Source organism: Tripterygium wilfordii, chromosome 16 (genome assembly GCF_013401445.1).
Source record: "Tripterygium wilfordii isolate XIE 37 chromosome 16, ASM1340144v1, whole genome shotgun sequence".
In the NCBI taxonomy this organism is placed as follows: Eukaryota; Viridiplantae; Streptophyta; class Magnoliopsida; order Celastrales; family Celastraceae; genus Tripterygium; species Tripterygium wilfordii.
This window is the reverse complement of record NC_052247.1, coordinates 2,816,271-2,839,839: the sequence shown is the minus strand read 5'-3', so window position 1 is coordinate 2,839,839 and position 23,569 is coordinate 2,816,271. Positions and strand designations below refer to the sequence as shown.

Sequence of the window (23,569 nt, the reverse complement as noted above, 5' to 3'; positions counted from 1 at the left end):
AGTGTATTTATTTGACTAATTAATTATCTATAGTTAGTCACTAATTCCAAGATTGCCTACTTGTATATGGCATTAACAAGACTTGGGAACACACATATTTAAATGTTGAGTAACTCAAACAAGACACGGTTAAATTAGACATCGTTTTAGATGATAAATCTTTGACAGATAATTCAAGACGACGCCTTTTCGATCCGAATCTCAATTGGGGTGAATCCTAAATTGACTTTTAGGTCTTCAAAATCAGTCCTCGGAAACATATTATAATAAGGAAACACACGAGCGGATCAAAAGTTACGGACGATCAAAGTTGGAAAACTGAAATACTCGAACATATAAAACAAAATACTCGAACAACAAATCTGAAATACTCGAACAGATAATTACAATTACTTTAACATGTAATTCAAAATGACGCATTTTCGATCTCTTTCCAAATCTCAACTGGGGTAAACCCCAAACAAGTTTTAGGTCTTCAAAATCAGTCCTCGGAAACATATTATAATAAGGAAACACACGAGCGGATCAAAAGTTATGAACGGTCAAAGTTGAAAAACTGAAATACTCGAACATATAAAACAAAATACTCGAACAACAAATCTGAAATACTCAAACAATAAAATGAAATACTCGAACAACAAATCTGAAATACTCGAACAGATAATTACAATTACTCGAACAGATAATTACAATTACTCTAACATGTAATTCAAAACGATGCCTTTTCGATCTCTTTCCGAATCTCAATTGGCGTAAACCCCAAATTAAATCTTAGGCCTTCAAAATCAGTCCTCGGAAACATATTATAATAAGAAAACACATGAGCGGATCAAAAGTTACGGACGGTCAAAGTTGGAAAACTTAAATACTCAAACATATAAAACAAAATACTCGAACAATAAAATCCGAAATACTCGAACAATAAAACGAAATACTCGAACAGATACAACAAAATACTCGAACAACAAATATGAAATACTCGAACAGATAAAACAAAATACTCGAAACAACAAATATGAAATACTGGAACATAGCACACAAAGTATCCTAAACTGCTTGAATGAAAACTCGAAACCTAAATCACAAATACAAAATTAAATAAAACATACCCATGAATAATTAGGTGCATAGGGGTGGTCGAATGAGACAAAAATCGTAGATTAACAGGGTTGAAGTGAAAGAAGAACGAAGAGAAAGAATAACGAATTGAAAAGTGATGTTGCAGGAAGAGGGGAAAAGGTTTTTGAATGAAAACATGTGGAATAAGGGTATTTGGGACAATTCCTTTCAAAAAAGTGTTAGATTTCATGTTTTAAAAAAAGTGAGTTAGTTTTCAAAAATGAGTTTTGGAATGTGTTACTTTTCCAAAAAACCCTTGACAAATGAGTCCTCCCGTCACACATTGTAATAGACAATTACTAACCAAATACTAATATAATGATTATTTGTTAGGAGAGGTCATCAATCATTAGACACCCTTTTAGATGACAAATCTTGGGCACATGAGTTCTCCCGTCCCACACGTACTAAACATTGGGTTGCGTGAGGCCATAAGTATGCAGTGTATGGATTATAGCGTTAATATCACTTTTGCATATCGAAAGATAATCAATGTTTCAATTTGCACACCATTGTTTAAAATGTTTCAATTTAGTCACCCATTGATAAAATTATTTCAACTTGGTCTCTCCTGCAAATTTTCTCACTTTGGGGCAGTCAAACTACACATGTGACACGTTGACTGTCCAAATATTGATTGCCACATGTGCAGTTTGATCGCCTCAAAGTGAGAAAATCTGCCATTGAAATAATTTTATTATTGAGTGACCAAATTGAAACATTTTTAACAACGGTGTGCAAATTGAAACACTGACTATCTTTCGGTGTGTAAAAATGGTATTAACCCATGGATTATATATATATATATATATAAACATTACTAACAAAATTTAGGATTTTCAGATTAATTTTTAAAAAATAAAAAAAAGTTGCAGAAAAATATAAGGGTATAATCGGCATCACAAAGCTAAAGCTAACGGGTGTATTGGGATCTCAGAGCAAAACAAAACAGACGAGCACAGCTGAGGGAACAAAAATACCAAACTTTCGTCCTCTCTCTCTTTCTTACATCCAAGCCTCTGCACTCTGCACATATACCCAAAAGCACGAACTTGCGTTGCCACTGATTAAATTGCTTCATCAGACAGTTTCTAATTTTAGCAAAACCCATGAGAGAAAACCCACTTCTCTGTGAGCCCCATTTGTTTTGTTTGTCTTGGGTTTCCTTCTCTGTCTCTCTCTCTTTGTAATTGCTTTGGCCTTTTATACTGAGATTGCGCAGAGTTTCGAGGAGCTTCCAATAAGGTCGGTTGTTTGATGTTGAAGATGGTTTGTTTTTAGTCACTTTCCTCCTAAATCTTTTCGTGAACTGGGAAATTTTTTCAAGTTCCATTTGCATTTTTTAAATGGATTCTCTATTTTCTGGAAATTTACTGGCATACATATATGGGCATAAGTGGAGTTTGTATGTTTCCATATTAAGATGGTGAATTTGATGCTCAGTTTCAATTGTTATTCATTTTCACTGAATTTCATTAGAATCATGTCGATTCATTGATTTTTTTGTTTAAAAAGATATAGAAAAAAATCTATGTTAGGCTTACATGAGCTATGTGTTGTAGAGATTCGGGTTACGAGGAAATTTTTGGAGGTGGGTTTTGTGAGTTATTGTGGATTGAAAACGGTGGACTTATGTTTTAGCTTTGGGCAACGAGAAACTGGTTTGTGTCATTTGTGAGGTCACTTGTATTTATTTCTGTTTCTATTTATGGAAACCAAGTGTTCTTTGGCATGTGCTATATAAATGGGACTGAAAGGAGTTGTTACTTTGCTATTTGGGTACTGCAGGGTTACTGTGATATTGATGGTGGTTTATTGTGTCAATTCTTTCATCAAACGCTAGGAAAGTTTTTAACATCAGACGCTTTAAGTTTGGTGGGATTTGGGGGTGGAGGAACTCAAGGGCCTAAGGGAAACGGAAGTGTTAGTTCAAGTTTGCTTTTGAATCTTTGATGATTCTTTTGAGGCATTTCATTGGTTTTGATGAGAGGTGTTTTTGATTAAAGATGGAACACCCTTTTTCGGCTAAGGAATCGGGAACAGGTTATTGGACTACGCCAAGGGGTCAAACGGATAGCACGGAACCCTTAGAATGTCGTGCAAGGGGTCTGATGGTTGAGGATCCATGCAATAACTTTCCAGACCTCATGAGTTTTGATACATATGCAGGATGGTGCAATAGCCCATCATTGATTACAGATCAGATGTTTGCTGCAAATGGGTTGTCTCCATTTCAGTCAGTACCGTATGCATCATTCGATACATCAAATTTCACTGAGCAAAGTTCTGCCGGCTTTTCTGATGGTGGCATGATGTCAAGGACTGTGGGGTCTTCTTATAATGGTGAAGAGAGGATGGTGTTTCAGGAAAAAGATGCACTACTTAGTTATCGTTTGGATTCAGTTAATGCTGATGCTGCTGCTGAGCAAAATAGTAGCGCTTCTGTACCGAACATTATGTCCACTATGCCTAATTGTGTGGTTGCTCGGCCAATTGGGTTGTCACTTGATGAGAAGATGCTTAGGGCGTTATCCTTATTTAAAGAGTCTTCTGGAGGGGGCATTTTGGCACAAGTCTGGCTCCCAATAAAGCATGGAGATAAGTATATATTGAGCACTTACGATCAACCGTACTTGCTTGATAAAGTTCTTACAGGGTATCGTGAAGTGTCAAGGAAGTTTACCTTCTCGACAGGAGTGAAACAAGAGTTTCCTCTGGGCCTTCCTGGTCGAGTATTCATCTCTAAAGTTCCAGAGTGGACTTCAAATGTGAAGTTCTATCGTGATGATGAGTACTTACGTGTAAATCATGCTGTTAATCATGCAGTCCGCGGTTCTATTGCCTTGCCGATCTTTGAACATCATGCGATGTCGTGCTGTGCTGTGCTAGAACTTGTAACAATCAACGAGAAGCCCAATTTTGATTCAGAGATAGAAGCAGTTTGTCATGCATTGAAGGTTAGTTTTTATTTTGCATGTTTTTGCTGTAGAAAAAGTCTTCTTTCTGTAGTGTTTTTGTGCTGGACACCCTTAAGTTGAGAATTTACTGTGCTCCATGAAATTTATAATGAAAGAAGGAAAAAGCTGTAGGAGGGGAACTAGTATATCTATGTCCTAATTTCTAAACACAAGTAATATATGAATTGGCTTACCTATTCTTCTTCTTATGCTGCTTTTGAGCTTTCATTCTTCAAATTTCTTTTTCTGCGAGATTCTATTTTGAGTCTCCCAAAATTATTTTTTCAATATCCTCTCTCTCTATCTAAATGATCTTGTTTCAGTATTTGCTAAATTTATCTTTGTCCCAATTCTGAGTTTAATATTTTTATTTTTCCTCATCACCTTTAATTAATTGGTTCATAATGATGAATAGAGGAAAGTTTATGCAAAGAAGTGAGAACTGATTGGAGCTTCATCAAATTGCCTCTCTTTAATTTTACAGTATATTTGTGGTCCTTGTTTGTTCATCGCTTGTAAGGATTGTATACTAATTAGTTGTGATTATAACTTATTACTCACAGGCAATGTCCTATGTGTTCTTATTCATATATGAATTCGAACTTACAGTTTTGATGGTATCTGCATTATTATGAAATCTCTGTGAATTCGTCCAATTTGCAGGTTGTGAATTTGCGGTCCACTGCACCCCCTCGACTTTTTCGTCAGGTAGAGATCAGCATCAGATGCATAATATCTTTCTTTCTTTTTACTTATTTATTCCTTACTTCCCCCTTACCCTCCCCTGCTCCACCACTAAGTGACACCTGCCACCTCAACACATAAACTCCCGTAAAATATGAAGAAAGTAAATTTGAAGGCGAAAGAAGATAATTACATTAGTTACATTTGCACAAGCTTTCTTTTGCCATCTGTGAATTTTTCTAATATAATCTGCTATTTTCCAGAGCCTCTCAAAGAATCAAAGATCTGCCATAGCTGAAATAACTGATGTTTTACGTTCTGTGTGTCATGCGCATAGATTACCTCTAGCTTTGACATGGATTCCCTGCAGTTATTCTGAGGAAGCTGCCGATGAAACTATAAAAGTACGTGTTAGAGAAGGTAATAAATGTTCAGATGGGAAATCTGTACTTTGCATCGAGGATACATCGTGTTATGTCAATGATAAAGAGATGCAAGGGTTTGTGCATGCGTGTGGTGACCATTATATTGAGGAAGGTCAAGGTGCAGCTGGAAAAGCGCTTCAATCAAATCACCCCTTTTTCATACCTGATGTAAAGACATATGACATAAGTGAGTATCCACTTGTCCATCATGCACGTAAATTTGGCCTAAATGCTGCCGTTGCGATCAGGCTGAGGAGCACCTACACTGGTGACGATGATTATATACTAGAGTTCTTTCTTCCCGTCAATATGAAAGGGAGATCTGAGCAGCAACTCTTGTTAAACCTGTCAGTCACAATGCAGAGAATCTGCCAGAGTTTGAGAATAGTTTCAGATGCAGAATTAACTGGAAGACAAGGTTTGAACATGGCAGTTGGAGCTGTCCAAAGTTTCCCTCCTGTGGCTCTTCTTGCGAGAGGCTCTCAAATGGACTTACCAGGACCTACTGTGGGTTCAATTGAAAAGATGTTTCTAAACTTATTGAAGGCAAATAAGGATAAAGTTGAAGCCCATGCTCCCCAAGAACAGGTAATGCACACTTGATTACCCTTTCATAATTAAAGGAAATAGTGTTTTTATGCTTGAGTTGATTTTGCTCTTTGCAAAATTAAAATATAACACTTTTATACTTTTATGGTGCAAAATTAAAAGATCACACTTTTATACTTTTATGTACATTTTATCAAATAGGCGAATGAGTCCATTGAAGTTTTAACATAGCATCGACTTTTTAGAGACAGGGAAGTACATAATTTAAAGGTCGTTGCAACGATGAAATGATAGGATATTTGGGTTGATATGTTACGGGTGACGTTTGGATTTCTTATTTGTTTTAGTTGCTATCAAGCTATATTTTGATAGTGACGCCCTTACTTTCATAAGTTTGTAACTCGAAATTTTCTTATGGACCCTCGTTTCAAGCTGCCATTTCGTTTTCTATTTTCTTCTATTTTGATGTGTAGGTCATCTTACAATTTGTTGCGTGTTGAAGATGGATTTATTACTATAGCGAGGACGTATAAGGCATATCTCATCCTTGATACTTCAGCTAAGCAAATGTGGTTTATTAAATGGTTCTTTAAGTCTTGCATGAAGTCATGCTGAACGGTGGTGTCTATTCTCTGAAAATCTGAATTTAGTCTTATGTGAAATGAATTTAGTGGCTTTTGTTTGCTGCTATTTTGTAAATTTCATTTACCTATGCTAAGATTAGGTGGGCCTTACATTTGAGTGTAGTGTACAATTATGATTACATGTGCAACATATTTGCTTGGTAATTTATAGTGTATTGATTGAATATTAGAGGCGTTTCTGACTTTCTTTTCGAATAGTTAAATTCGTGCTTTTTTTTTTCAGAATAAAAGAAAAAAAGTGTATTTGATCTCATGATGCACATATGAAGTTGATCTCATGATGCACATATGAAGTGGGGATTTTTTTTTTAAGTGTTAAGTGGGAAACCTTTGGCTGTGCTTGGCAAGAGGACTCACGGGGGTTGGAGATGGGAGCGTTTTGGAGGATAATACATATTTTAATATTGAAACCCTCCCCTCTCCAGTTCTCATGAACCCTCACTTTTCCAACTCTCACAAACCCTCCTGCCAAGCATAGCGTTAATCTCGTTTTAGATAATTGGTTTGTCACTCCGTAGTATGAGGAGAACGTAATCCTGTGGAAAAAGCTTTAGGCATAGGGAGTCAGACTGGAGAATGATTTGCCAGCACTGAATCATGTCATTAGGGCTATGCATGGGGAAATATGAAAAAAAATAATATATATATATATATATATATATATATATATATTTAGTATGTGAAACTGACCTTTTTTGGTTAAGCTGTACTGATGATTCCTGCTCGATCATCGTTAAATGCTGACATTACATACATTCTATTGATTGGGCTTTGTGGGTTAAAATTTAGAATTGGTATTAATTTTGTTATTGTGTAAAAAAACAAATTTCTTATAGTTTATTGGTGATTCTTGGTTTTGAGCCCTGCTAAAAAGCGTTTTGAGTTTTCGAGATGAAATTCTTATTTTACGTAGCTATCTTATCTTCTCATGTTTTGGATATGGGAAAATAATTTTTGTGGAACTGCCATGTGTGTCATCTGACTTAAAATTTGAAAAATGCTCTTATTTGTGTACAGTTTTTTTTGTGTGTATAAGTTCTTTTCAGACATGGAATTTCATTTCTATTGGGGATCCCCGCATAGTCCAAGTGGTGGTGGAACCCCATCACCCTGACCAAGAGGTGAAGAGATCAAACCCTACCCCCACACGAAATGCTTGATTGTAAAAAATTTCTATTATCAACGGCTATCGTAGTTGTTGGGCCTTCTCAATGGATAGTGATGAGAAATCAGACAAGACTAAATAGAGGACTAGAGGAGGAGGTTCCTATGAAGGAAATTATGCCATTAAGATGTGATAGGAGAGGACAGCTAACGCAACCAATCCGAACAATGTCAACCACAACTAATTTTTAAACTGATGACATTGATGCTCGTTGACCTATTAGAGCACATAAAAGTGGAATACGCCTGTTTCTTATCATAAAAATAACCACTTAGTGTAGTATTTTTTCTTTTCCTTTTACCCCCTTCGCCCTCAAGATGTCTTTTAGCAAGAAATTAGATCTTGTTGGCACCAAAAAAGAAACTGAAAGCTGAGAGATGAAGTGATGTTTGTGAGCTCATATCTATTAGTGAACGCTTGAAAGTGACAGCGTTTTATCTTTCATCCTTTATCTTTGTGTTTTACTATATGGCCAAGGGTTCCAACTCCCCTTCCTCATAACTTGCCTACGAAAAAAAATTGAAAAAGAGTTGAAAGCAATAGTCTTTGTGGAAGCGTGTGTTACTTTAAAGTTTAAAGAGTATGATGGTGGTATGATCAATGATGTACGTGTTGAGGTTTTTGACTTAAAAGAATAGACGTGTGATTTTTTGAGAGACCACCAAATCCCTAACATTCCCCACAAAGATCACGGGATTGCATGTCTACACGGTATAGGCATAGTGTTAACCAGACCTGGGTGGAAAGAGATTGTGAAAGGAAATTTATCAATATGGGAGTTATAGTAAGGCTTCTCTGCATATGATTTCTTAGCTGAGCTTAATTCAGATCTTGAACTACTTTTTGGGATTGAGTTATTAATTCTTTTGTTTTGTTCAACACTTTTTGTAGGGATGGAGTGGATCTAGAAGACAACCAGAGAAAAAGAGAAGTACGACAGAGAAACATGTGAGCTTGAGTGTTCTTCAGCAGTACTTTTCTGGGAGCCTTAAGGATGCGGCTAAAAGCATTGGTGGTAAGACTCCATGCCATTTGCTTATATGTTCAAAACTTCAAGAAAACAAAAGGAAAAAGTGTCATAGGTTTATGCTTGGTGTTCTCGTGTCAATATTAAATATGCAGAGTCCATATTATTCCGAAACTATATGATTACAGTTTAATATGAAAGGTTAAATCTAATTTATATCCATCAAGTAAACTCAGAATATTAGAGAAGTTTTGCTTTTTGGATAAATTATGGGGTAATGCTATCAGTTTATTTTATTTTTAGGGAGGGGGGAATCAAACCTTACCCCTCGTGCAAGTGATTTAGGAGCAGGCCACCACTAGGGCACAATAGCTCCTTTATTAGAGATGTATTTGCCTATTTGGTTAATTAAATAGTTTTAAGCATGAGTTATGTGTACATCTATTTGGTATAAGTGCAAGAGCAAATTTTTGCTGGTAGTGCTAAACTAATGATTTGTGGAGCTACTAATATCGAACAAATATAATTGCGAAGTCTGCTGTCAATATTCTACATGTAGTTAATTTTAATGTAAGAGCATTCTTTCTGCTGATCCGTATTTGGAAATTTTGCTTTTGTAGTTTGTCCGACGACTCTGAAAAGGATATGCAGACAACATGGGATCTCCAGATGGCCATCCCGCAAAATACACAAGGCGAATCGTTCACTGAGGAAGATACGAACTGTACTTGACTCTGTTCAGGGAATGGAAGGAGGGCTCAAGTATGATCCAACCACAGGAGGTTTTGTGGCAGCAGGTTCCATCCTTCAAGAAGTCGATGCTCAAAAGATGATAAATTTTCCAGACAAAAACCCACAAGATGATGTTCCAATAGCGTCAGCATCCTGTCTTGAGTGCGAGAATTCGGTGGTTAAAGTGGAGACAGATGAGTGTTGTCCGGATACATTTCATGAAGAACTAAAGCAATCCACTGTTTCTGTCATTGATTGTAGTGAAGACTCCAAGTCGGTTGTCATAGGAGCTGGACTATTCCAGCTAGATAGTCTTGGCTTGACACAATGGGTCATCCCCGAGAATGAAACTTTCAGTTCCTATTTTGTAAATCAAGAGGGCAAATGCAGTCTGAACAACAACAACAGTACAAAAGTAGAGATGTCTGACTGCCATTTTGTATCTCAGAGTTCAAGTTCCTTGGCTGCTACTGATGAAATAGATACCAAAATGGAGGGTGATGACGAGATTCTTGAGCATAAGCAGCCCTCTACTTCAAGCATGACAGACTCGTCAAATGGTTCTGGTTCTTTGATGCATGGCAGTTCAACAAGCTCTCCTAGTTTTGAAGATGGAAAGGATTTGAAAGCCAAAACAAGCTCCGGCGACGGTGGATCTGTAATTACTGTAAAAGCTACTTATAAGGAAGACACAATTAGGTTCAAGTTTGACCCTTCTTTAGGCTGTTTCCAGCTATATGATCAAGTTGCAAAAAGGTTCAAATTGCAAAATGGGATGTTCCAGCTCAAATATCTGGACGATGAACAGGAATGGGTGATGTTGGTGAGTGACTCTGATTTGCAGGAATGCCTTGATGTATTGGACTACGTCCACACAAGCAGCGTGAAATTTCTTGTTCGTGATATGCCTTGTGCAATGGGTAGCTCTGGCAGTAGCAATTCCTTTTTAGCAGGTCCTACGTAGCATGGGGGTGATGGTTTCAACATCTGGGTCATCTCTGCGTCGTCCTTTTGTAGTATTATGTTTCGTGATGACTTGGGTTCTACTTCAAACAAGGTGATGTAAATTGTAATGCCACTGAACTGGAATGAGGTGATCGGAATGGCCAGAGTTTCACGGGTTTTACTCCTAGTTGTTTAGGGATTATCAGAAATCCAATCATGTACCAAAAACTTCTGATTCTTTTGGCCGAGGTACTGCTTTATACCTCAAAACCATGGTATATTATGTATTACCCTCAAAATGCAGCTGTTTTTGTCTCATGCAGATGGTGGTTGTGAGAAACGCCCAGGACAGAAGTCATGGAACGATGGAGGTACAAGAGGAGATATGAGCTTACGACATGCTCACACGCGTCAACGATAGGTATGTAAATGCTAGAAGCAGCAATATGGTGACTTTAGTTGTCGCAAAGGTTGCGGGAATGATGCTATGCAATGGCCTTTACTTACTGTGTATAATAACCAATGTATTAAAATCCTCCAGAGTAGAAATTATATATAGCTTGAAGCTGTTGGTTTTACTGGTCACAACGCAGTCCTGTATATGTTGAAATCCCACAGCTTTCAGAATGTACAGATTAATCGTATTAAACATGTCGATGATAGCTTGGATGTTTTTATTCTCTGGAAAATATAGGTTTATGTGATGCAGTCTTTCTTTCCAATTTATCAATGCAGGCTAGATTTTCTGATTCAAAGGGTGCATAGATCAAAAAAAAATGTACCATTTCCCTATCATTTGAGAATATATTAGTCTTAGTGGTTCAAGTCAATCCATGGATTATTTAAGGTTGATTGATTAGGTTGGATTGAATTCCACCCATAAGAGAAGATTTATGGACACTATTGAATCTACTATCTATTACTACCATGACAATGTATATATCTAAGATCACAGAATAATATTAGAGGGCAGAAGATCTCCCATGAAACTGTATTTAGTTGTTAGACAATGCAACCAACTTTAACTTGGTAAGTTGCTGGATGACATACAAAATTTCAATGAACGGCCCCTCAATGGTGGCAATGGACATTTGAATCTAAATAGGAAAAAAAAATTGATTTGTATATCCTCTGCCTTGCTACCCTTCATTGAGTATGGAAGGCATTTTAAACCCAATAAGTCGTATCCCGCTAGCTGCAACGAATCATTTCTGCAAACTCTAGAGACCAGAAACCCTGATGTGTTAATGAGAACCATTGTCCTATAGACAAGTCTTCAATATAGGGGAGAAGCAATTCTGTGAGAAATTTAAGCGTATTTGCGGACAATGCTGGCTCTACATTCACGCTGCATAGCCCTTTAACCAAGTCATATACACAGCTGCAAGCTCTAGTTTAAGTTTATAAGCAACTTCAGAACTTATCCAGGCTCAACTTGAATTGCATTATGAATTGTCCACTGTAGATCCACCAGTGCTAGCTGCTGGTCCTGTTTATGAACCACTTAAGAATTAATTCTGAATCAATCTTCCTTCCAAAGTTTATCGCTGTAATGCTCATGGTTGCAAGATTCTCTACAGACAACCAAAAGTGTACAGAAAAGGAAACACACACACCACCCACTTACTTTCTGGAATGCTTTTTGGATACAGAACTCGTTGTCGCTTTGCCGAGTTACCTGATCTTGTTTTAAGGACTTTGCTTGGTGTAATCGTGTCCTTTTTCCTGCGGTTCCAGATTGAACAAGAACAGAACAATTAATACAAGCAATCCAAAAAGTTTCTTCTGGAAGAGAAGAAAAGTGTTGACCACAGACTTGATATGTATTAATGTATACTCATCAACTCATCTTTTTTACTCCAGCACTGCCGTAAGGCAAAATAAGAATCACACACCCAAGGAGAAGCTTTCCTTTTAAAACTTAAAATCATTTTCAAAATGTTTAACTCAATAGAGTAGCAATATTCCATCTGTCGTGTGAAAAACTAGTATCGTATAATAAAATACCAAGTTATAACACCATTTCAGCAACGCTGGTAAAGTCTGCATGTAACAAACAGATCCCACATTTAGTGAATATGAAATTAGTGTCGTACCTTTGCTGCAGAGAAACTATCAGCTCTTTAGCTGCTTGAACTACATCTTCCTCAGAAAAATACAGGCTTTCATCTGCACATAACATGGGAAGAGAACTACTTACTTCCCCAATTTTAAACAGTAAACACATGAAAGGATAATGGTAGAAACTAAAATTCAAGAACCTTATTAGCATTAACATAGCACAGATGGCAATATCCACGAAGCAAATTCTAACCAATAAATTTACTAAATATACTTGTATCCATGTCAAATTGACAAATTCTCATATTTATGAACAATAAGAATAAGCTTAAATAAAGGATATTGATATAACTGAATAATTAAATCAAATAGATAGACGATGGATCTTCTCAATTATAGGATCTCCTATATGGATAATACACATTCCAGTTGACCGGGCCTAATTCTAATTGTTTTGTTCTGAAGCAAAGATATTCATGGGGCGGTTCGTCCTAATCATGACCAAGAAGTAGGTTCATCGATATTGAATCAATAGAGCGCACTTCTAAAACTTGTTCCACTTTTAGCAGACCCTGCATTATATCACCAAATCTTGATTTTTCATAAGTAAATGTAACTAACGTATCGCCTTCGGAAAGGATTTCTCCATAATGGCCAGGAAGAGTTGCTCCTGGAGTGGTCAAATACGGCTTAGCTGGTCTTATTACTACCAAGTCAACATGTGTGGAACTGGCAGGTACGATTATCTCTAAATGCTCTTGCTTTACATACGCAAAGCTAAATTAATCATATCTCCATCTAATTATTATTAAGATCAAAGAGGTGATGTTAGAGCACCATGCATCACATTTAGCTTCTAAATCATCATCATTGTGAACTTCTACAAGTAGTTCATAAAGGCTTGGTAACAAAGCATCCACAAGAAAAAACAAGACAGCCACAATAGTAGTAAAAAAGATAAACAACATCCATGAATAGGGCTACCACAGTGGACAGGTTCGGGGACAAACAAGATGTACCCAAACTTTAACCCCACACCTGTTTCCAGGAATTGAAGTTACACCCCTACAACTCTACCACGGTAGTAATATCATACGTAAATCCATGTTGGAGCACCATGCGGTCCATGCATCACATGCACTGTGAACGGTGACGTCTACAAGTAGTTCATAAAGGTTTAGTAACAAAGTTTACACAAGCAAAAAAATTAGACAGCCATAGTAGTATCATACATATTTCCACGTCACCATCATAGCTAAAACTGCATTAAAGGTCTACACCATGAAAAATTCACGACAGCCACAATAGTAGTATACTAGTATCATATGTGAATCCATGTCATCATCATATCTAAAACTACATTAAGTAGAAGGTCTACACCATGCAAAATTCATGCCTATAAGGAGGAAGTCATGTCATGCTTTTTTTTCCCTGGTATTCTAGAGAACAAATCCTGAATGAGCCAACATTTACCATGACAAAAAATACAACATATATAGAAATCCATTTCACAGTTGGAGTTATCAATCAAATTCTCCAAGTCAAAAGGAAAACAGTGTCTTCCCACCAGTTTAGGTAAAAAAAAAAAAACTGATCCAGTTAACCCAGAAATCAACTTTGCTGTAGTACAACAACAACAAATAATAGTTACTACAACAATAACAAAAGCAAATAATTGTGGATAAAATACTGTTCCACGTGTAAGAGGTTCTCAGCAAATATGCAAAAGGAGAAAAAAAGAGAGAGCAGATTGCATTTTAATACCTTTGGTATATTTTTGAATTGGATTTCCACCTCTGAGATAGTATCTATAATCACAATCCAACTCTACACTTCCTTGCTTTGCCAATCCCTCCATTATGTGACCAATGATGTGATAAGCGATCAAACTTGTGCCATCACATGCGGCTTGGATACTGAGATATAGGTTTTTAGGGGGGCATCTTTTGGTGGAAACAGATTTTTCCCTTGCAGATGAAAAAGAAGAAGAAACAAGATCAGCTGGACTTCCTGGATACATTTTAGAACAATGTTCAGGTTCATGTCCATCTGCACCATCGCCATCTAAACTCCCATTTTCCTGACAGAGGTTGGACGAATTACAAGTGCTAATTATGGGTCTGCCCACGATTCCCAACTGGTTTTGGTTGACATTAACATTAGGCACACTGTTCAAAGTGTCTGGTTCGTGGAATAGTGAGGGAGAAGACTTCCCATTAGTTAGAGGGGAAGGTGGATTCGAATCAAAGGGTATAAAATCCCCACAACTCTCACTTTGGAAATCTGAATCAACCAAAGTAGAACTTTTAGGTGGAGGGTTACAAGATTTAGATTGCCTGACAGAACCATTGCTATCGTCATTGTCGTCATTATAATCATCATCACTTTCTTCCAATTCTTCCATATATGCATCACTAAAATCCTGATGCAACTCAAGGTCAGGAAGTAGATCCCAGACAATCTGCTTTGACTGAGCACTCACACTTAATATACATTCTGCCTCTTCTTCAATTACCTCTTTTGGGAACGTCTTTGGTGGTAAAGCTTGAGAGCTACCATTAATGAGAGCAATAGCTTCTAAAAAATACTTCGGAATGACATCCATATCACCACAGGCAAAAAGATATTGGGTCAACATCCTCTTAATTTCCGTTCGTGAAGGACCATTTGCTATTTCAGCATTTGGGTCTAGCAAGAGCTGCAAAGTTTTCCACCCCGTTAAACTAATCTTTGACTCCAGTACCCAAAGTGCCTTCATTATCTCATCTTGAAGGGTCTTGATTTCCGGTGGGAATTTGTTAAAGTCGGTCATGAAGGAATTCGGACGGCCAGACATTTGTTTCAACGACAAGCCTGCTATGGCTAGTGCATCGGCTAATGGCTTCTGCAATTCACCTTTTTCACCAATCTGTGAAAGCATCTCCTGACTAAGTTTTCTCACCTTTTCAATTACATTAGCTCGACTATTTCCACGTGTAAGTGGCTGCAAGGTGGGCATGCCTACTCGAACACCTCTAAGTTTCCTGTCAATAATAATCAAGGTTTCAAAAGGTAATTTCTCCAATTCACCTAGTACTTCAATAGCAGCAGAAAAATGACATTGAAGTGCAGGTCTCATACAGTTCTCCTGAAAATTTTGCGGGTCATTGACAAGCTTAGATAGTTGTGTACAAATTTCTAGAAGGTCTTGTCTCTGATTTCTGGTTCGAAGAACCTCAGAGAGCGACTCCCTAATAACAGCTTTCATTCTTTGACGAGTTTGTTCAAATTTAACTGAACCTCCTGTAAGTACCATAGCAAGCAGGTTAAGTCCCCTATTGGTCAAAGTGTCAAGCTGTGATAGAATAGTTTTTGCCACATCGGTTATTTCAACCAGCTCTGTAGTGGCTAGAACATTGTGATGCTCTGTCTCCATGTTAAATGCTCCCAAGGCTTCTCCAACTAGCATTGTCACAGTCTCATAGAATATCTGGATAAAAAATAGTGAGAAAATACCTAATGTTGTAGGACTTCGTACTAAAAGCCACAGAAGCAAAAAACAACCCGCAAAATTAACAAACTGGAGACAAAATTAAAAATGTCACCTTTTAACATTTTTCTAAAGCAAGCATGCCTATTACACGACTCAATCATTTGGAATAAATTTTGAGCTAATCCTTAACAAGATTATATTGACAAGCAGAAACTTACATCATCCTCCCTAAGCAAAGACTCGGGCAAGTACCTAAAGAGACAACACAAAATTCAATTATTAAATTAGTACTAAGGTGAGAAAGTTACCATTCAGTATGAGAGAGAGAGAGAGAGAGAGAGGGAGGGAGCAATTCTTATTATGTACTTATTAGTCAAAAACTCAGGCCCTGTCGCCTGTTCCGGGTTATATCCGGGTGTAGGAAGTCCCATCAACCACCTGCATGGAACTCAAATCAGAAAAGCATATCCAACAAGTACATACCTCATTAAGATCAAATAGAAAATCTAAAATAATGCAGGAAAGCTACGAAGGCAAAATGCTAAACAGTTCCAAACTTGTTGTAAGAGAGAAAAAAGAGAGTAAAACTACAGAAACAAAGGTCATAAAAATATCCAATAGAAAAGCACTAGAAAATTTTCAAAACTAGTCCAATAGATCGAAATATACTAATAATAGCATAATAGCTGCAGTGTCATTGATTAGTTTCACAAAAAACACTAATTTTATAAGGTGAAGCCTTGCCTCAGTGAAATTTATCCCGCAAACACAAATGAGACCCATTGGAGCCCTGATTTCACATCTGGGTGTGGAAGTTTCAAGACTCTAATGCCGCCAATATGCAAACGGACACATGAAGGCACAAACACATTGAAAAAGAAAAGCAATCATGAAAATCTGAAGAATCACACATTGCTCATGAATTGAAAACAATTTATAAACAATTCAATACCCACAAAAAATGGACGAAAAAACACCAAAAAAAAAGACGAAGAAAAAACTCACCTTCGTTTGAGGTTAAGGTCCCTCTCTCGCCTCTTAATCTCCGACGTTATCGATCCAAAATCGCTTCGATAGACATCCGATTTCTTCTCCATCTCTCCTGACTTCAGTGTTATGCATGATTGACATATATGAGTGTGTAAATTTGTATGTGTGTACCAGAGACAGAGACAAAGGAAGACAAGGGCTCTAGGGTTTTGGAAACCGAACTTATTAACTGCAACTAGGGCTTTAAAATACCCACAAACAACAATCGGACCAAAACCCGACCCAAATTTCCCTAACGGGTGTTTGCGAAACATTTAAAACAGTGCATTTTACTGCTCTAAAGTCGCATACATGGTACTCTTGTCGACGGCTCCAAGTCACAAGGTTAGTAGTCTTTTCAAAAAATTTGTTGCAGAACAAATCCATTATAAAATTCATATAATTGTATATGGTAACAATCACCATCCAAGCATATATATAGCATCAAGACCTTACCGTGACTCTTATTTTCTCTGATCTCTAATTGCTCCCAAAAAAAAATTCAGTCTTAATCACTCACAAGCAACAAAGGGCAATCTCTTTAAGCCAATACAAATCCACTATAAATGCTTATTAAGATGGCACAATTTTAGTGCAAAATTTTATTCAAGGAAATGAGTGGAATATAATAATGTCTACCAATCAATAATACTCTCAGACCAAATTTGTTTTAGTTAAAAGGTTATATAAAAAGGTGCATCTATAAATAATCATCAAAGACTATATTTTTGTAGGTCTTGACTTAGTGAAACAATGTCTGTACCAATGAATAAAAATCTGTAACAAATTTTTTTTTAGTTAACAGGTTATCTAAAAAGGAACACCTATAAATAATAATCAAAGACCTATTATTGTAGGTCTCAACTTAGCAAAAAAATTGTCTATATACATAATTTCCCTTTGATTTTATTCGGTCTCAATCAATTTGATAATGATGTACCATGGAGTGACCTCGGCATTGATGTGGACGATGGTAACATGAGGAAGTTTTATTCGATCACATAGTTTGGAATCTTGTGATTGTGGTAATTTAGATATTATGAAAAAAATATATGGTTTTATTCTATGTTGCAAGTGAATTAACATTTTATATGCAAAATTATGACTGTATGGGGAGACATATTTTCCCTGTGTAGGGAGAACTCAGAATAACTCTTGTCGACGGCTTGTCCGTTTTCAATAAATGAGACCAGACAATTACTGCTCTAAAGTCGCATACATGGTACTCTTGTTGACTGCTCCAAGTCACAAGGTCAATAGTCTTTCCTAAAAAACTGTTTGATTCCACGTCCCAAAATTTGTTGCAGAACAAATCCACTATAAAATTCATATAATTGTATAAAAAAAATACTGATCTGTTTTTGTTTTTATCTCACTGGTGAAAATGAAAAACTGTCCAATAAGGGATTCATACATGGTTCTTTCAAAGTCATACAGGTTTGCATTTTAAGTTCCACTTGCAGAACAATAATTGTTTTTGTTGATGAATGAGTTAGTTAAATGTGTGAAGTGTAGAAACTATAAGAAATTCATTCAAATAACACTCTCTGGCAATCAAAGCATGTTAAAGAATACGATGAAAATTAGCATATCCATTGCTTTATAATCCTTGACATAAAAAAAACCAGTGTACCTTGAGCTCCTCGAGAGAAAAACCTTTTCCAGCCCTCAATTTCATATTATATTTCAATGTCTGACCATGAACTATGGGTCGAAGAGGTCCAGCTGTAGGCCTTGGAAAAATTTTCACAGCCTTCTTCTGCCGAGCTGCAATAATATCACAAGGAAAATAAATCAGGAGAAATAACTATTACAACTTTCTACTCCAGAATGTGAAAGTCCATGCCTATGAAGCTTTGAAGCGTTGTTATTCACATATAGGGCACAAAAATCGAACAACATGGCTGGAGTCGAAAGCAAAGCATGCACAAAACAAAACGTTAAGAGATAGAAGATATCTTACCAGCACGTCTTCTGGTTTTCCGAGCAGGTTGTTTGAACCAAGTCTTCACATAGTTTTGCCAGTGCTTCTTGAAATGCCAATTAGGCACAACATTGTTATGCTTAATTATGACTCACCTGTAACGCTACAACAACAATGAAACATTCAAATATCTCAGTGCTTTTTAAGGTGCAAGATTATATGTGCTTCACAACTTTAACGGAACACATAAAAAGATAACTGCATGTAGTGTACACAGTACATGATGGATCGCAATCCCATACGATTTTTTCATGTGACATTTACTAAGAACACAAAAACATTTATCATGTGGAAAAGACATTAAAAGAAGAGTTGAAAGACACTCCATCCACATTCACAATCAGGTTAACAAAGAATATAGATGGAATTAAAATTAAGCTGGAAGATGACTACTCTGTGGATCCCAATAGTCTGACTTTCTATAGCCCATAAAGAGAAGTTGACACACTACACAATCAATACTAATCGATTTAATCTTTGGTTATCACTGCATTTGGAGTTGAAAAAACCACCGAACAAAAAATCACTAAAGCTTGAATCTTCCATAAATAGGAGAGAATATAAAGATAAGTGAATAGCTGGAGAATAAAGCAATGGTATACAACACTGTACAAATCTCCTCTACCAATCTACAGAGTCTGGATTTATGTACACATATTAACCGAAAATTCTCTTCTTCACGTGCTTTATACAAAATTTCTCATCAACCAAACAAAGCATATCCAACAGAGAGGCAGCAGCCAAACATGTATAAGCAACATTTCAATATTACAACGCAGGCAGGCAGACAGAGAAAATAAAGACAATCCCATTAATTTCTTCTCCTCTCCCAAACTGAAAGAGAAAGAAAGAAAGTACCAGAAGCTTACAGAGGCTGTCTCCCTCTCTCTAGCTCGCTTTGTCGCGGCTGTGCAGATAAACGAGGAAGGAGGCAGAGAAAATAAAACCCTATATTTATAATTTATTCAACTCATCAGAATGGCACGGGCCGCACGGCTGAAAAAAATTAATTGAAAGCGTGGACCCTTTCGTCTGGCCCATTTAGTTGCTGGTTAATTGGGCCCATGGAATGCTTTTGTTAAAGTTATGGTGTGGAGTCTGTAGACAAACTTAATGGTTTTATTTCTAAAATGCAAGCAATGAATATCCGGAATTTAAAAAAAAAAAGTCATATAATAAGTGCGCAAATTAAATGCACATAAAAGAATTACTCATATATATATATATATATTTTTTCTTTTATTCCCATTCTGCGGTAACCATATACAATTTTTGTTCTGCAGTATACGAATTTGTCAGTTCAAAAAAATTAAATCCAAAATGTTAGGTATAAAATTTGTTGTCCCCATTTTTTTGGGAGCAAAAACTTACTCTTGTTAGACCGAGAATGACGGCATACGAATTTGTCAGTTAAAAAGAAAAAAACCTAGTTAGTTCGCTCTTCCTTCTCTTCCCCCTCAAGCCTCAACACCGATGAATATCGTCTCACTTTGCGATAATTTTTTTTACAATAGGACACCATTTTATAGTGTCGCTTTGGGTACCAAGATTATTAGGACCCGCCCGCTACTAACCATACCTAGCGATTATTATTTTTCTTGGAAAAAGTTATGGGTTGGTAATGCATATATGGCCTCGTGTTCCAAGTCTACAACCACATTAACCAGTAGAAACATTCATCTCATGTACTTTCTTAGAATGCTCAATTGTAAGTAAGAGAGGGAGGGAGCAATTCTTATTATGTACTTATTAGTCAAAAACTCAGGCCCTGTCGAATGTTGCGGGTTATATCCGGGTAACTCAAATCAGAAAAGCATCTCCAACAAGTACACACCTCATTAAGATCAAATAGAAAATCTCAAATAATGCAGGAAAGCTACAAAGGCAAAATGGTAAACAGTTTCAAACTTGTTGTAAGAAAAAAAAAGTAAAAACTGCAGAAATAAGGTCCCTCTCTCGCTTCTTAATCTCCGACGTTATCGATCCGAAATCGCTGCGATTGAAAGGTGAAGTCGCGTAGAAGACTAGAAGAGATAGTTTTTGGGCTGTTATGACTTGGACTTGAATGAGAAACTGTGCCAAAAGAAGAAAAATGGGGCAAAGTAAAGGCCCAGTCAAAAAAAAGGCCCATGCTCAAAAAAATGCCTAGGCTGATTATGCCCGACTAGGACCGATTTAATAGGGCACCGATTAAGTGGCTCGATTACCCTCCAGTCGAAGCGGTAAGCCTTGACTAGCGACTAGTCGCTGACTAACCCAATTTTTGCAACACTGTGTGAATGGGAAACACAGACACAGGAAGATGAGGGCTTTAGGGGTTTTGGAAACCAAACTTATTAACGGCAATTAGGGTTTAAAAATACCCGCAAACAACAATCGGACCGAAACCCAACCCAAATTCCCCTTACGGGTGTTACAAAAGAAACGCTTAAAATGGTGCGTTTTATTGCTTTGAGTCGCAAGGTCAATAGTTTTTTTTTCCTTCTCTTTCTTCTTCCCTTCTTTAGACAGAAAATAACAACATACAATTTTGTCAATTCCCTCTCCCTTCTCCTCTCCCTCAAGCCTCAACACTCACGGACATAACACATGAGTACCGTCTCACTTTGCGAGTATTTTTTTATAATAGAACACCGCTTTACGATACCGCTTTGGACAACAAAATTGTTAGGGCCGGCCCGACTACCAAACATACCTAGCAATTGTCATTCTTCTTTGAAAAAGTTATTGGTTGCTAAAGGCCTTGTATTCCAAATCTACCACCACATTAACCGGTAGTGACATTCATCTCATGTACTTTCTTAGAAGGCTCAATTGCTACCCCAAGTCTTATTAGCTTACTTTGATTTCATGTTCAAAAAAAAAATTGCAGTCCATTCAAAGCTTAGAATTAATAAGTTCAAGTAGTAGTTAAGTCCATATTCAAATTTCTTAACCTTGAACCCAATTACAATATTGCTTGATTGAAATGACCAAATTGTCTTTCCTCTCTACGTATCTATATATATATCATGTAATTGAGGAACGAGAAATGATAAACATCTCAGCATTTGATATCTTAGTTATCCCAACAGTTGAGTTTGACGCATAAGATCCAAGTAAATTCATTGGCTCCACATGTCCCACATGATGCACGTAAAATCATGCGCGTACAACTTAATAAATGTGATAATTGAGATACCAATTACTGTGATCTGTATCATAACTGCACTAAAGAGATATCCAAGTAAAATTAGACATCCCAAGTGGTTGACTTAGTCAAAGTTGTAAAACCCATGTTTCATTTTACACAAAGAAAAAAAGCCTTATTGCATGGAATGACCAATTCAACAAACCCCTCCTCATGTTGCTTGGTCAACACACGTAAACCCCAATAAACCCTACACATTCAAACTATCAACTAACAACACTAAGTCCAAACCACACCAATACAAACACTACTACTTCTTTTCTCTTATAAAATGCTTCAACAACCCATTCTTTGCTTTCCATCCACTACCCAAGAAAACACACACTTCTTCAAGACTTTGCAACTTTTTTTGGGTATTTTTTCTTGGCTATCTTTGAAGATGAAAACAAGCACAACTACTCTTTTGATGATCATCTTGGTCATTTCAGTGGCAATTTTGAGCCATGTTGGAGTGGTGCAGGCGGCGAGGGTTTTGGCCGAGTCTGAGGACGTCTTTGCAAATGCAAACCACCTCGAGACATACCCGTCGGTCTACGACAAGGCGAAGACGACCATGGCCTGCTGGCTTCAACGGCTAGCTTCAGGTCCAAGCCCTAAAGGACCTGGCCATTAGTTGGTCAAGAAAATAGTACTTTACACTTACAAGAAATACCAGGCTGGCTGTGTTTTTCTTTCTTTCTTTCTTCTGCTTCTTCTTTTTGGTTAATTCTTCTCTAGATTTTTCTATTCCTTTCTGGAATTCTAAGATCAATACATACTGTCATGTTTGTAATAGAATTATACGAAAAAAAAATTGTCAATAAATAAGGAGGAAAAAAAAAGATGGATTCTTTTGTTTTTGGTGCTAATTGACAGATCAATTGTCAGGTTTATCTTTGATTTATATTGTATTTCTAAATTTTTATTGAATAATAATATCATTACTAACACTAATAAATAGACTTTTGGATTAAATGATTCTTTCATATGATATATTGATATCGATAGATATATATTATTTCATTTAATGTTGGATAATCATAATCCGATTAGCACACATTAGTATCTCATCTTAGATTCTACATTTGGTTTTTTTTTTTTCAATAATGATAGGTATCTAGCAGCTGATATTCTAATTATCCTAACGACTCAGTTATACGCACAAGATTTTATATGTATCATGTGGGACTTGTGGAGCCCATGAATTCATTTGAATATTATACATCCATCTCAGTAGATGGGATAAGTCGATAACAACTGCTGTGATTTTTATAATTTTCGTTGGTAGGTTGTGCCGTGCTGTCCCGACCCTTGATTTTAATGTGTGTATTATAAATTATTTCAAAATCAAATATAGTTTTAGTTTTATTTTTAAAGTATTGTTACAAAGAGAGGAAAAAAAAAATCAAATTTGTGAAATGAGACTAGTGGAACCTTCTTTTAACATAGCCACATAAGTCTGAGCCTTCCAACTTCCTGTTTTGGGCCTTTAACAGAAGCCCGATCGAAGTCTGGGCCTTTCAGCATCGTGTTGGGCCTTTAATAGCTGCCAGAACAAAAAAAATTGCACAAAAAAAATTATCGGAGCCAGGTTTCGATCCTGGGACCTGTGGGTTATGGGCCCACCACGCTTCCGCTGCGCCACTCCGATTTTTCCATGAACTTTG

The 23,569-nt window shown here is 36.8% G+C and overlaps 2 protein-coding genes and 1 non-coding gene across 6 annotated transcripts; 1 reads left to right on the top strand and 2 right to left on the bottom strand.

Moving 5' to 3' along the window:
• The first annotated feature begins 2,049 nt into the window (after nt 1–2,049).
• Nucleotides 2,050–10,907, top strand: LOC119980941 (protein NLP9-like). Of its 4 annotated transcripts, none has more exons than XR_005463969.1 (7): nt 2,051–2,364; nt 2,908–4,076; nt 4,740–4,784; nt 5,024–5,773; nt 8,435–8,558; nt 9,131–10,436; nt 10,492–10,907. XR_005463969.1 is itself a non-coding variant. In XM_038823849.1 (6 exons), exons 2-6 carry the CDS (start codon nt 3,126–3,128, stop codon nt 10,204–10,206), a joined length of 2,946 nt encoding a protein of 981 aa, XP_038679777.1. In that variant the 5' UTR covers nt 2,050–2,364; the 3' UTR covers nt 10,207–10,907. The 4 variants fall into 4 exon arrangements, 2 of the variants coding, with proteins under 2 accessions (XP_038679777.1, XP_038679776.1); XR_005463968.1 differs by having other exon boundaries at nt 2,052–2,364; nt 10,511–10,907; XM_038823849.1 differs by having other exon boundaries at nt 2,050–2,364; nt 3,126–4,076; nt 9,131–10,907.
• Nucleotides 10,908–11,123: 216 nt separating this feature from the next.
• LOC119980670 lies at nt 11,124–18,993 on the bottom strand. Its single transcript, XM_038823470.1, has 10 exons — nt 18,954–18,993; nt 18,713–18,823; nt 18,383–18,516; nt 16,726–16,826; nt 16,087–16,158; nt 15,939–15,972; nt 14,013–15,717; nt 12,284–12,356; nt 11,815–11,912; nt 11,124–11,676 (listed from the first exon to the last, which is right to left on the bottom strand). Exons 1-10 carry the CDS (start codon nt 18,991–18,993, stop codon nt 11,633–11,635), a joined length of 2,412 nt encoding a protein of 803 aa, XP_038679398.1. The 3' UTR covers nt 11,124–11,632.
• A 4,488-nt stretch (nt 18,994–23,481) lies between these two features.
• Nucleotides 23,482–23,553, bottom strand: TRNAM-CAU. The gene has a single exon. It is a non-coding gene; the product is annotated as a tRNA-Met (tRNA).
• Between the last annotated feature and the right edge of the window lie 16 nt (nt 23,554–23,569).